The following is a 13,471-nucleotide window of genomic DNA, read 5'->3' on the forward strand; positions in this document are numbered from 1 at the left end:
AAGGACAGCTTAAAAGCTCTGGAGTATTACATACTAAAAAAAATCAAGATTTTGGGAAAAGAAGAGTATAAAGATAAGCTTAAACAAGATCTAGCAAATAAAGCTCCAAAGTATGAACTTTATACCTTGTGAACATGCACAAAGATAAGAAGAATCTGGATCCAAAAGCTTTAGAGCAACACCAACAATCCAAGGGTCTTCTTTCATCACCAAGAACACCAAAATGTCACTCTAAAGCTTCAAAACTCTCACACAAGGATTAGGGTTTCAAGATGGAGGCTGAAGATAAGAAAGGGTTTATGGCCAATAAGTTCATTAAATAGGGTCCAAACCCTAATTTTTAGGGTTTGTCCTCTGCTTGCGTACGCCCAATGTACACAGACGTACGCCCAGTGTACGTGACAAATTGTGCAAGCAGCATTCACTACTAGAAAATAGCCCTGTAATGACGCGCAAACAATGACACGCAGTGATTAACGATACGCAAAAGCGTGTGCCCTAAAAATAATGTCATCTCTTCTAAACTTTGAAGGATAGAGGACACGCATTTATGCTTGCCCTGAAATTAGTGTTAGAAAAGAAAAAAAAAAGAAATACGGAAGGTACCTATCATTAAAAGCGTGTCGTGTAAAGGTGCCACTTTATATTTTTTTTAAGAAGGCGCGTTCCAAATGAAATCCCAAAAAAAATTAAATACCCCGCCTGATACGCTTTCTTCTCCTTCTAAATTCCTCTACTAAGAACCCTAAATCATTCATAACCATTTTCCATTCCCAAAAAAATTAAACATCATGCCTACTACGACTCCCCAAATCACCCTAAATCATAAATCCCTAAATATTAAGAACCCTAATTTGTTCTTGAGAAACGGTGCCTTAGATCAACAACTATGAATTCAACTTGGAATTAGTTCAAGTTCTCTCAATCAAGAACCTCCCCGTTCTATAACTCATAAAAGCATCAATGCACGCATATTGCACCTGCGCCGGAGTCAGCCGTTCATTATCCCATATGGTCATCGTCACAGCCTTGGCTACTTCCGCAAGATCTTTCTCATAAATTCTATCAATCCTAACCTTTCTCTCAATCAAGAAACCCTAACCTTTCTCTCTATTCATGAGCCAATAATTGCGGCAAAGAAGATCAACAACAAAGACCAACTGGTTCGATTTCTCCCTAAAATTGGTACAACTTCTCCTAAATCCGACTTCACTCCACTCTCTGATTTTGTTTTCTCCCTAATCGATGCATCCACCTTCTCTTCTCTCCCCCTCCACCGGGTTTTCTCTCATCTCTCTCCTCCATAGATGAGTATTTTTCTTTCTTCTTTGTCCGTGCTTCCTTGTTGCAAGTGGTCTTGGTGGTGTTTGATAGTTAGAAACAAAAGCAGTAGTGAGTATATAGCAGGTCTTCCATTCTAAAAAAACTTTACACGTAATAGAGAAGGTTAATTCCACATAAGGGATGGAGCCAGAAGATGTGGTTTATTACAGGTTTGGGTGTGTTTGTTTTGCAGAGATGGTGGTCGACAGAAGGAGGCAAAAGTATCTTTTGATTAGGATTGAAATGCTTCAAACTTTTTTGCATCATTCTATTTTGCTTAGTGGGTGTGTTTGTTTTACAGGTTTGGGCTGTTACAAGGGGTAGTGATGGGATTGCAAATACCAACTCGGTTTGAGTTCTATTTTGCATCCATCTCTGATTTGAGTTCACCTCTTCAACGACTGAAGAATCCATCTCTTCATTTTAATCCATCGCAGCTCCCTGTGACACACTTACCAACTCGGTTCACCTCTTTGCTTGGTAAATATATATTTGCATCTTTTTTTTTCTTCTATTTGTTAGTATTGATCCTCTATTTTTATTATGTTTCTTTTTTGAATCGGTTGTAAGTTACCCTGTCTGAGTACATATAAATGGAAGGAAGATGTCCCAACCTGGATGCCATCCAGGTGTTTGTTGAAAGTCCCAAGTGAATTTTTTTGTTATTTTAAACATTGTATAGTAGCTAAGTTCAATGGAAAATCTATTTTATTTAGTAAATTTTATGAGTTTTTTGATGAAAGGTTTAGATTTTGTTGATGTCATAGCTAAACTAATTATGTTCTCTTTCTCTTTCTCCATTCTCAGAATCAATGATGGGTTTGGGGAAAACCCTATGAAACAGCCATTTGAATGTGATGATTAGGTTCGGTTGTGATGGAGATAGGTTGGTTTTCTGACATTGCATGGAGCCAATTTTGGAGTAGCCAAATGTAAGAAGAATCGGATTCAAAGCAATCCACAACCGAATAGAACTGGTTGTCCATGGTGATTGAGCCCAGTTATCGAGATTAGTGGAACCCTAAACTGATGGGCTACATATGAAGTGTTTAATTTAACAATATCACTAAAATAACTATAATTCATCCTGAACGATGGATCAACCCAAAAGATATTTCGATTATATTGCTCACTATCACATTGAATTGCATAGAAGAAACTTGGATTCTCTGTTTGCATTTGCTTCAGATAATCATTAACATGATGATCACCATCATTCCCAAGGCTCCTCTGTATACTCATCTATCGATCGCCGAAATCCGGATGCCGGATGAAGCCTGAAATAGAGAAAAAAGTTTTTAATAATTTATTAATTCAACAAAAACCCTTTTCTCTTTATGTTCTCAATGTAATTCCATCTCCCTCTCATATGCAATCTGATTCAATCGGTCCAGAGAAAAACAAAGGAAACAAACACGATACACGAAAATCACCGTCTCTGGCATCTCCCCTTTGCTTTTCTCCTGAAAATACATTGAAGCAGCTATCGGCTTCAACACAACGATGAATGTTCCACAGTAGGGTTTCGGATGTACACTTGGACTGATGGAGCAATATGATTGTGATTTTTGGGACTGATGGAGCAATATGATTGTGATTTTATTGATTTAGAATTACCTGTAATAACTATAACTTGAACAACACTATTATAGAACATGGTTTTCTATTTCCATCTTTGCTTTTGGGAATCTGTGTTGACCACCAACTTGGTGTATGCATTTTAGGGAGGATGGCACTTGGCTGCATTCTTAGTTTCTTACCATTTACTGACAATATGATTTTAATCTGTTATTGTTCTTGTGTCGACACATGCAGCATGTTACTAGGCCAGATGGAGGAATCAACGAATATCTACACTGGCTCCCAGCTTCTATCCCTAAACAAATACATTACATCATCAGATTGATTTACAACTATCCACAAGTTCTATTTACAACTAAATGGAGTAAAGTCAAATGCTTTACAGAAAATGGTGGAAGTGTAGGCTTATCATCTATAATTGAAGCTAACGTTAAGTCAGTAGTAACAATGGCAAGAGGAACTATTGAGAAGTAAGCCGTTCTTATAGATTTTTACCATTAATTTTTAAGAATAGCAACTTACTTCTAACTAAAATTTGCATTTCTTTTATCATTAATCATTTTTTTTGTTAGGGATGGGCCTTTATTTATGGTTGCATGTGGTAGAGATACTATATCAATTGCTAGCTCTGTAAAAAGATTAGCATCTGAAAATGTATTTGTTGTTCAGATGAGTCAACTCAAACCCTTTCTCCTCACATTAATCAGTCAAATAAACATTTTTATGATAAGCTCTTTTTAATTTAATATTTTTAAGATTTGGTAATTGGGTTTCATATTCAACATCCAAGAAAACAAGTGAGTAGGTTTGACTTGGTGTACAATTGACTGTTTGTTTGATCTATCTCGACTCTTGAGTAAGTTCTAAATGGGTAAATGATGTCTATTTGTACATAAAGTCTTTTTTTTTATGGTCCGAATGACTTGTGAGTAAATGACCATTGTACCCTTCTGTTTAGAAACAAGGTAGAATAACAAGTGATTGTTTATTTGATCTGTCTAGGGTAAGTTCTGAATGGGTAAATGATGTTTGTCTGTAGTATGTGTTGTATATAGAAAGTCTTTCTTTTTTTGTCTGAATGAATTGTGTGATTAAATTACCATTTTATCCTTTTCTTTAAAAGCAATGTTGAATACCATTTAACAATTGACTGTTAATTTAATATGTCTAGAGTTTGTTCAGAATGGGTAAATGATGTCTGTTTGTAGTAAGTGTTGCATACATTACACAAGTCTGTTTCTTTTTTGGTATGAATAAACTGTAAGTAAATGACAATTTTACCCTTTTATTTATAAAAAAATGGTTAATACCAAATAACTGTGTATTTGACAGCTGTTGTATATTATTTCTGCCTAGACTCTAGAGTCGGTGCTGAATAGAAAAATATACACTATTGTCTCTTTATTTTTTATGGTTAACGTTTCTTGTAATTTTCTAAATTTGTTTACTATTTTCCCAAATTAATTCCATCCTTTCATTGCAAAATAATCGATACAGGAGAATATAGTTTCGGTTTCTATTTTCCAAAGGCTCTCACCATGAATAACAGAATTGCTTGGTTGTAGTGTTCATTTGGTTGAACTAAAAGATACCAGTGAACTTTTTGATGGGTTTGATGCATAAAAAACATTCCTATGTGCTCATACAAACCCTGATGCTCGGATCTAGGTTTCTTTATTGAACATGCTTTGATTCAAAGACTTACAAACCCTAATCTAGCATACAAATAACAAAAACAACATATAGAATCAGATCTAGATATTTACCTCTTCAAATATTGGCTTAGATCCACTTCTCTTCTTCTCTTGAGCTTAGAGTCACAAATGCAACTCCTCTAATGGTTCATAAACACCACAAGCAAGAAGGCAATATGAGAGAGGGAGAGGGAAGCTAGAAATCGGCCTAGGGTTCTCTTAGAATCAAGTGGTAGCCGAATTCAATGCCCTAGGGGTCATATTTATACTTACAGGCTACTAGGGTTTCAGTCTACACCCTAATGGACAGCTTAGCCACCAAGCAGCCCAAGGAACCTTCTGGAATAAGGCTTTGGACGAAAATATGATGGATACCCATCATAATTTCGTTCCCTCTCAAGCCCATTAGATTTCCTTAACCCAAAACTCAACTATCATACATTTGACAGTTTATACCCCTTTATTCAATTAATCTCTTTTGGTCACTAAATTAATTCCTAATTAATTTATGACCAATACTAATTAAATAAATATGATTTCTCCTTTAATATATTATACTTATAATATATTAATAAACCATAATATTCTCTCTTTCTCCTTAAATTACCTTGTCAAGTTGCTTTAGAGAAGGCAACCCAAAAGGACCGTGCACAACCGGGTCAAGTACACATCAAATATAGTTAGGGGCTTAGCCACTATTCCAACATTCTCCCACTTGGATAAGTCTAGTAACTATATCTCACATATGACTTCAGAATCCGATTAGCAATCGTAGCTCTTTATACTTCGCTGTCAACTGTGATCAACTTGTCCTTTAGATAAGGGATCGTATAATCCTTTGTTCTGGATATCATGCTGACAATGCTTATTGTCCAGCAGGAGTTCCTTGATTTTCGATTTGTTTGACATAGAATTTAGTTGAACAGATCAACTTCATTCTGATCGGGCCCGACACATAAGTCAAAACAAATCATCAAGTGGCCAAGATATCACTTTTATTCTCATAGAACAAAAGGAACATATCAACTTCGACTCATATGCATCTATTATTCACTAACTGAATCACACACAATAATACATTTTATAACATCAAGTTACTGATGCGTTTACACATTATCAATGCATAAGCAACCGGCAAACAACAACGATATCTCTAAGTTTTAAGACTATATGATGTTATCGCTTTGCGATCACTTAAGATAAAACACCACGAAGTGATACAGCAAACTCGGGTTTATTCCAATGCTCAAATCATATTCATAAGCACTCATGAACTTTGCAGCAAACCTTTGCTATGTCCAAAACCTTTTAGACAATCTACAAACAATTCATGACAGTCTTCATTCATATCTACTTCCAAAATATGACCGACTGTGGACTTTTTTGAATAATCCTATCATTCAGGAAGTCAAAACATGCAAAATGGAAACAATAGATAAATAACCAACATAAGATAGTAGCAATACTCATATATAACATAATTTTATTTATTCATCAAATGTCAAGTACAAACCATCTATTACACGTTTCCTATCTAATCCAAACTCATATCATCCTTTGTAAGGGGATCTGCTGGGTTTTCTTCTGATGATACCCTCTTCACAACGAGGAGTCCCTCTTCTACCCGATGTCTGATAAAATGGTATTTTCTATCAATATGTCGAGATCTACCATAATCTCTCGGTTCCTTGGTCAAGGCAACCGCTCCTTCATTATCACATAAAATTTCCATCGGCTCCTTTATGGATGGCACAACTCCAAGGTCTCCAATGAAGTTCTTCAACTATATAGCCTCCTTTGACGCTTCGCTTGCCGCAATATACTCTGATTCGCACGTTGAATTAGCTACGGTCTCTTTCTTGGAACTTTTCCAAGTCACCGCTCCTCCATTTAGGGTAAAGACCCAGCCCGACTGCGATCAGAAATTATCCTGATCCGTATGAAAACTAGCGTCACTGTACCCTCGTACCCTTAAGTCATCACTCCCACCGAGGACTAAAAACCATTCCTTGGTCCTCCGAAGGTACTTAAGAATATTCTTGACTGCAATCCAACGAGCTCTACCAGGATTCCCTTGATATCTGCTGACCATGCTCAAAGCGAAGGCCACATCAGGGCGAGTACAAGTCATAGCATACATGATAGAGCCTACTACGGAAGCGTAAGGTACTCGGCTCATATCAGCTATCTCTGCCTCTATACTCGGGCTCTGAGTCTTACTTAGCTTGGTATTGCTTTGGATTGGCAACTCCCCTTTCTTGGAATTTTCCATACTAAAATGCTTTAGTACTTTATCCAAGTATGCATCCTGACCGAGTCTTATCAGTCGTTTTTCCCTGTTTCTTACTATTCTTATTCCTAGAATATAAGCAGCCTCTCCGAGGTCCTTCATAGCGAAACATTTCCCAAGCCAGGACTTAACCTCCTGCAAGGTTGGTACATCGTTTCCTATGAGTAGTATGTCGTCAACATACAATACGAGGAAGCTCACTATACTCCCACTGGCTTTGACATACACACAAGATTCATCTTCGCTTAGCAGAAAGCCAAACTCTTTAACCTTCTCGTAAAAAAAAAAGATTCCGTCTGTGAGACGCTTTTTTCAATCCATAAATAGATTTCTCAAGCTTGCATACTCTATTTGGATGCTTCGCATCGAGAAAACCCTCTGGCTGATTCATGTAAACATCCTCAACCAACTTTCCATTAAGGAATGCGGTTTGCACGTCCATCTGCCACATTTCATAATCATGAAACGCAGCTATTGCAAGCATCACCCTAATTGACTTTATCTTCGGAATTGGTGAAAAGGTCTCATCATAGTCAACTCCGGGAGTTTGAGTAAAGCCCTTCGCAACCAATCACGCTTTATAAGTATGCACTTTCCCATTCATGTCCGTCTTCTTCTTGGAGATCCACTTGCACCCGACTGTCTTACGACCCGGTACATTATCAACTAAATTCCAAACTTGGTTGTCGTACATGGGCCGAATCTCGCTGTCCATTGCCTCTTTCCATTTAGCAGACTCCATGCCTGCCATGGCTTCCTTATAGCTGCAAGGTTCATCCAAATTTACTAGTGTACTGTCACTAATAAATGTATCCCCTTCAGTAGTAATATGAAATCTACACAACTGGGGTGGAACACTTGCCCTAGTGGAACGTCGAAGAGGTAAGGACTCGTCAACAGGTTCATCAGGAGTTTCCTCCTCAAGTTGAATGCCAGTGTTATAGGTTCCTTCATCGCTTTGATCTTGAATCTCTTCAAGTTCAATTTGCCTCCCACTATCTTCTTGGCTTATCAATTCCCTTTCTCGGAAAACTCCTCTTCTAGCAACGAAGACAACATTGTCACTCGGTCTATAGAAAAGGTAGCCAAAAGACTTCTGTGGATAGCCGATGAAATAACACTTCTTACTACGAGGTTCTAGCTTGTCGTGAGTCTCTCGTCTTACAAAAGCCTCACAACCCCAAACCTTGATATGTTCCAACGAGGGCGCCTTCCCTATCCACATCTCGTGAGGAGTCTTGGAAACCTTCTTGGTGGGAACTAAGTTAAGGATATGGGCGGCAGTCTCTAAGGCATACCCCCAGAAGGCTATTGGCAATGAAGTCCGACTCATCATAGAACGAACCATGTCCAACAAGGTCTGATTACGTCTCTCAGCCACACCATTCAATTGTGGCGTCTTCGGAGGTGTCAATTGCGAAACAATTCCACATTCTTTTAGATAGTTGTGAAACTCAAGACTTAGGTACTCTCCTCCTCGGTCTGACCGAAGCATCTTGATTTTTTTGACCAGCTGATTCTCTACTTCATTCTTAAACTCTTTGAACTTTTCAAAGCTTTCCGACTTTTGCTTGACCAAGTAGATATATCCTTATCTGCTATAATCATCTGTAAAAGTTACGTAGAAGCGGCAAGCATCCCTTGTGGTGGATCTAAAGGGCCCACACACATCGGTGTCTATGAGATCCAATAAACTCTCACATCTTTCACAAGTGCCAGTAAAGGGTGACTTGGTCATCTTCCCAAGTAAACAAGATTCACACGTGTCATCGTCCCTAAGGTCGAATGACTCAAGCACTCCATCCTTTTGGAGTTGGGCTATGCGTTTCTTGTTAACATAGCCAAGGCGACAATGACACAAGCATGCTTTGTCTAGACTAGTAGACGGATAAATATTCAAAACATTATTTCCTAAGTTATCAACAATCATCACAGATTCATAAATCCCATTACAAGGTAATGCATTGAAATAAAAGACACCATTCAAATAAACGTTAATAGAACCATTACTATTATCAAAAGAATATCTGAAACCTTGTCTAAACAACCCGTGAAATGAAATAATGTTTCTTGCCATATCTGGCAAATAACAACAATTGTCTAAATGTATCCCTAACCCATTCCTCAACACTAAAGAATAAACATCGATTTTGGTCACAGGAAATGATCTTCTGTTTCCCATAATCAGGTTCATCTTTCCATGTTCCACCTCCCTACTTCCTTTTAGGCCCTGCATATCAGAACAAATGTTGTAACCACACCCTGTATCAAGAACCCATGAAGTAGCAAATGATGAGTTATTAGATTTAGTAGAATAAATACCTACAAAGGTGGGCTTAATCTTCTCATCTCTTATGTCTTGCAGATATTGTGGACAGCTTCGCTTCCAGTGGCCCTTTTGGTGGCAATAAAAGCACTCTGCTTCTTTAGGATCGGAAGAGGGTTTAGCAAGGCCGACTTTGGTCCCAGTTGAGGACGAACCATCACGGGGTTTCCCCTTATGGTGGCTCTTACATGGAGCCTTCCTCTTTTTACCCTTTCCTTGACCTATTGCCATCACAGGAGTGGCCACAACAGGGGACGGTGCAACGGATTTGTATTTGAGGTTGCTCTCAGCAGTCCTCAAGAGTCCTTGGAGCTTGCTCAAGGTGACCTCCTCCTTGTTCATGTGGTAGGTCATCCTAAACTGGTTGTAGCAGGAGGGAAAGGAGTGGAGGATTATGTCGATAACCAAATCCTCATCAAACTTAACATTAAGTTTGAGAAGACGATCAACGTACCTCTGCATTTTATGCAAATGAGAGGTTAGGGATTCTCCACTCCCCATCTTAGCGGTGATCATGTTAGTAATGTTCTCATAGCGCTCTTGCCTCGCACTCTGGTGATACCTGTCCAGCAAATCCTGATGCATTTCATACGGATACATGTCCTCATAGGACTTTTGGAGTTCGAGGTTCATGGTGGCCAGCATGATGTAGTGAACTTTCGTAGCATCACGCTCGTGGGTCTCAAAGGCGGCCAACTCTTCAGGAGTAGCAACATCTGGGATGATCGTCTCAAGCTTTTCATCAAGGACATATTCTTTGTCCTCGTAGCGTGTGATCATGCGAATATACGTCATCCACTCGTTGAAGTTTGAATCATCAAATGTCACTTTCTGACACAAGTTCATCAATGAAAATGACCCAGAAGCATTGTTTTTGTTGTTGTTTGCAGACATCTGAAAAAAGGAAAGGAACAAAGTTTGATTAGAAATGAATCCCTAATTAAACACCCAAATGAGAAATTAGGGCTTGGATCCAACAACATTATTTACAACTTAGAAAGGGATGTCGTACTCTAAAAGTAAATAATTTGAAGGTAAGTGAATGACGATTCACTAATTTTCACCATGAAAAACGAAAAAGCAATTTAGGTTTTAAATGTATTGAAAACTCCTAGATCTTTGAGATTCATTGAACTTTTCAATGGCATGTTTAAATCTCGATATGCATTTCAAATTTGCGACTGGGATGCCGAGGATCGCAAACAAATTGTGAATAACCATGCGAATCAACATGGTGCACTCAATGTCTCTATTACCTAATCAATGTGCCGGTAAACCACACACGCTCCATTGATCTATGACAAACATTGAGTCACCCTTCGCTACCAATGTCATCCCCAAATAAATGTGCCGATTAACAACACACGCTCCATCAACATTTGACAAGGGTACGAAGTGTAATTCCATGGATTAGCATCATTTTCACATTTTATCCTAAAGTAACTAAGATTGGGAATTTGGAAAAACATGTAGTTACTTTGTATGTTACATTATACTTTTAATGGGAAGAGGGTTGCCCTATCCTACCCGTTCGGCTAACGACCCTCCACCAGTCAAGCAAGCGGTAGGTGTGAGTGTACACCCATTAAGCATCATTTTATAGGCAACAACCTTATACCCACCTTATAGACTGGCTTCGTGAATGAGGCCTACTAACGGTAAGACTAGCATTTTAAGTTATATATATATATATATATATATATATATATATATATATATATTAATTAAACTTGTAATAATATATAATAGTATAGGGTTGAATTTTAAACTTGTAAAATTCTAAGCGTTTGAAATTTAAATTATTCAAAATTAAACTTTTAATCACAAATTCAAATTTCAAAACTTGAGGGCAAGTCTTGAACTTTTCAAAACATAAGGGATCAAATAACAAATAATTCGAATTAAACAATTAATTTCATAATTATCTATATTTGACCTAATCTTATTTTAGTCATTAGATAACTACCAAATAACTTTAAATAATCCATATTTATCACATAAACAACCAATATTTAAAAGAATTGAAATTATCTATTGTTTTGGCAAGGATAATCATTTAATTAAGATAAAATTTGGATTTTAACTTCATAAAACAATTTAAGCATCAAGTCCAAGTCAAAACAGTAGTTAAATCCCGAAATACCCTCTATCTGGCGCACAAACTCACCGAGTCAGACCTGGACTCGTCGAGTAGGGCCAACTCGCCGAGTCTAGATACTGACTCGCCGAGTTGTGTCGGGCAGAGGCAAAAAACTCGATTTTTAGAAAACAAAACAGTTAAGCATCACATACAATTGAAACCAATCAAGTCTCTAATACCACTGATGGGTTTTATGCATAAGAAACATTCCTATGTGCTCAAACAAACCCTAATGCTCGGATCTAGGTTTCTCTATTGAACATGCTTTGATTCCAAGACTTACAAACCCTAATCTAGCATACAAATAACAAAAACGACATATAGAATCAGATCTAGATATTTAACTCTTCAAATATTGGCTTAGATCCTCTTCTCTTCTTCTCTTGAGCTTAGAGTCACAAATGTAACTCCTCTAATGGTTCACAAACCCCACAAGGAAGAAGGCAATATGAGAGAGGGAGAGGGAAGCTAGAAATCTGCCTAGGGTTCTCTTAGAATCAAGTGGTAGCTGAATTCAATGCCTTAGGGGTCATATTTATACTTACAGGCTACTAGGGTTTCAGTCTAAACCCTAATGGACAGCTTAGCCACTAAGCAGCCCAAGGAACCTTCTGGAATAAGGCCTTGGATGAAAATATGATGGATACCCATCATAATTTTGTTCCCCCTCAAGCCCATTAGGTTTCATTAACCCAAAACTCAACTATCATACCCATCATAATTTTGTCACCAAATTAATTCCTAATTAATTTATGACCAATACTTATTAAATAAATATGATTTCTCCTATAATATATTATACTTATAATATATTAATAAACCATAATATTCTCTCTTTCTCCTTAAATTACCTTGTCAAGTTGCTTTGGAGAAGGCAACCCAAAAGGACCATGCACAACCAGGTCAAGTACACACCAAATATAGTTACGGGCTTAGACACTATTCCAACACTTTTTGCCATGAAAGCTGGAAGTAATGATAAATTGTAACAAGGTATGTCTGTAAAATAATATTCCTTTTTTTTATTATGATTTCAAATTTTCAGAGTTTTTGAAACTTTATTTTTTTTATGTAAATAACTGATGTTGTAACTTCATTTTAATAATGGTGTTATCATCATAAGTTGTCCTCGAGTAGATAAAATAATATTCCTCTTATGTATCTTTTTAACAAGAATAGGTCAAAGGGCAACTAATGTTGAATCATCAAATCAAGAAAATGTTGATCTTCTCATGTTGTTATTTTACAGGTGGTTGGCATTGGACCTAAAGTTGGTTGCTGAAATAGGAATAGTGGGTGCTCCAAATGTAGGAAAAAACATGTTTTTAAGTGTTATTAGTGTTGACATGTAGTGTTGTTTGACATGTAATGTTAGGTAAGTTGCTTGACATGTGATATTTTTTGAAATGAATTATTGTTCTTATGTATGGTATTTTATTTTGTATTATGATAATTTCAATCTTTTAATTTGATATTAGTAATTCTATCAAAAGTATATATATTTTTAAAAGATTTAAAAATATGACACGCAAAAATGTGTGTCATCTTCATTTATGACATGGCCTTTCTTGACAGGGGATTTCTTGATACGCATTGTGTGTCATTAACATGCGCGTTGTAAGGTTACGACACGCGAATGCGTGTCGTCTTCCTTTATGATAGGGCCTTCCTTGATACACATTGCGTGTCGTAAAAGCGCGTCGTAATTGCACGTCGTAAATGAGCGTCGTAAATGCGCGTCGTCTGAGCCTTTTACGACGTGCAATGACCGTCGTAAAAGGCTATTTTTCTAGTAGTGATTTAAGGTCCTATGCCTGGCATACCTGTCTCGTACGCCCAGCGTAGGGGCCAATTTTGCAAACTTTTTAAGAAACAAATACTAAATTGAAAATTACCTAGAACACTGGTGTTAGAAATCTCTCCCACTTGAATCAGACTTCATCCTTAAAGTCCGCTACCATAAACAAGTCTGGGTAGTGTTCCCTCATCTTATCCTCAGGTTCCCACTTCCACTCCGAACTCTTTCGGTGCTACCACTGCACCGTCACCGGGTTCACCATCTTTTTGCCCAGAGCCTTGGTCTTCCTGTTGAGAATCGCAATCGACATCTCCACGTA

The 13,471-nt window shown here is 37.5% G+C and overlaps 1 protein-coding gene across 1 annotated transcript; it reads left to right on the forward strand.

Annotated features, from left to right (window-relative positions):
• The first annotated feature begins 2,978 nt into the window (after positions 1-2,978).
• On the forward strand, positions 2,979-12,706 carry LOC145076212 (mitochondrial fission protein ELM1-like). Its single transcript, XM_079022170.1, has 5 exons — positions 2,979-3,032; positions 3,139-3,374; positions 3,477-3,558; positions 3,661-3,665; positions 12,604-12,706. The coding sequence occupies exons 1-5, from the start codon at positions 2,979-2,981 to the stop codon at positions 12,704-12,706; spliced, it is 480 nt and encodes a 159-aa protein (XP_078878296.1).
• Positions 12,707-13,471: the final 765 nt, after the last annotated feature.

Source organism: Lactuca serriola, chromosome 9 (assembly GCF_051521515.1).
Source record: "Lactuca serriola cultivar US96UC23 chromosome 9, Lser_US96UC23_V15, whole genome shotgun sequence".
NCBI lineage: Eukaryota > Viridiplantae > Streptophyta > Magnoliopsida > Asterales > Asteraceae > Lactuca > Lactuca serriola.

Excerpts from the sequence above, each read along its gene's own strand:
- LOC145076212 (XM_079022170.1), top strand. The coding sequence starts at position 2,979 with ATGGTTTTCTATTTCCATCTTTGCTTTTGGGAATCTGTGTTGACCACC. Across the intron at positions 3,033-3,138 it reads CTGTGTTGACCACCAACTTG|CATGTTACTAGGCCAGATGG; the intron begins GTGTATGCATTT and ends CGACACATGCAG. Across the intron at positions 3,375-3,476 it reads GCAAGAGGAACTATTGAGAA|GGATGGGCCTTTATTTATGG; the intron begins GTAAGCCGTTCT and ends TTTTTTTGTTAG.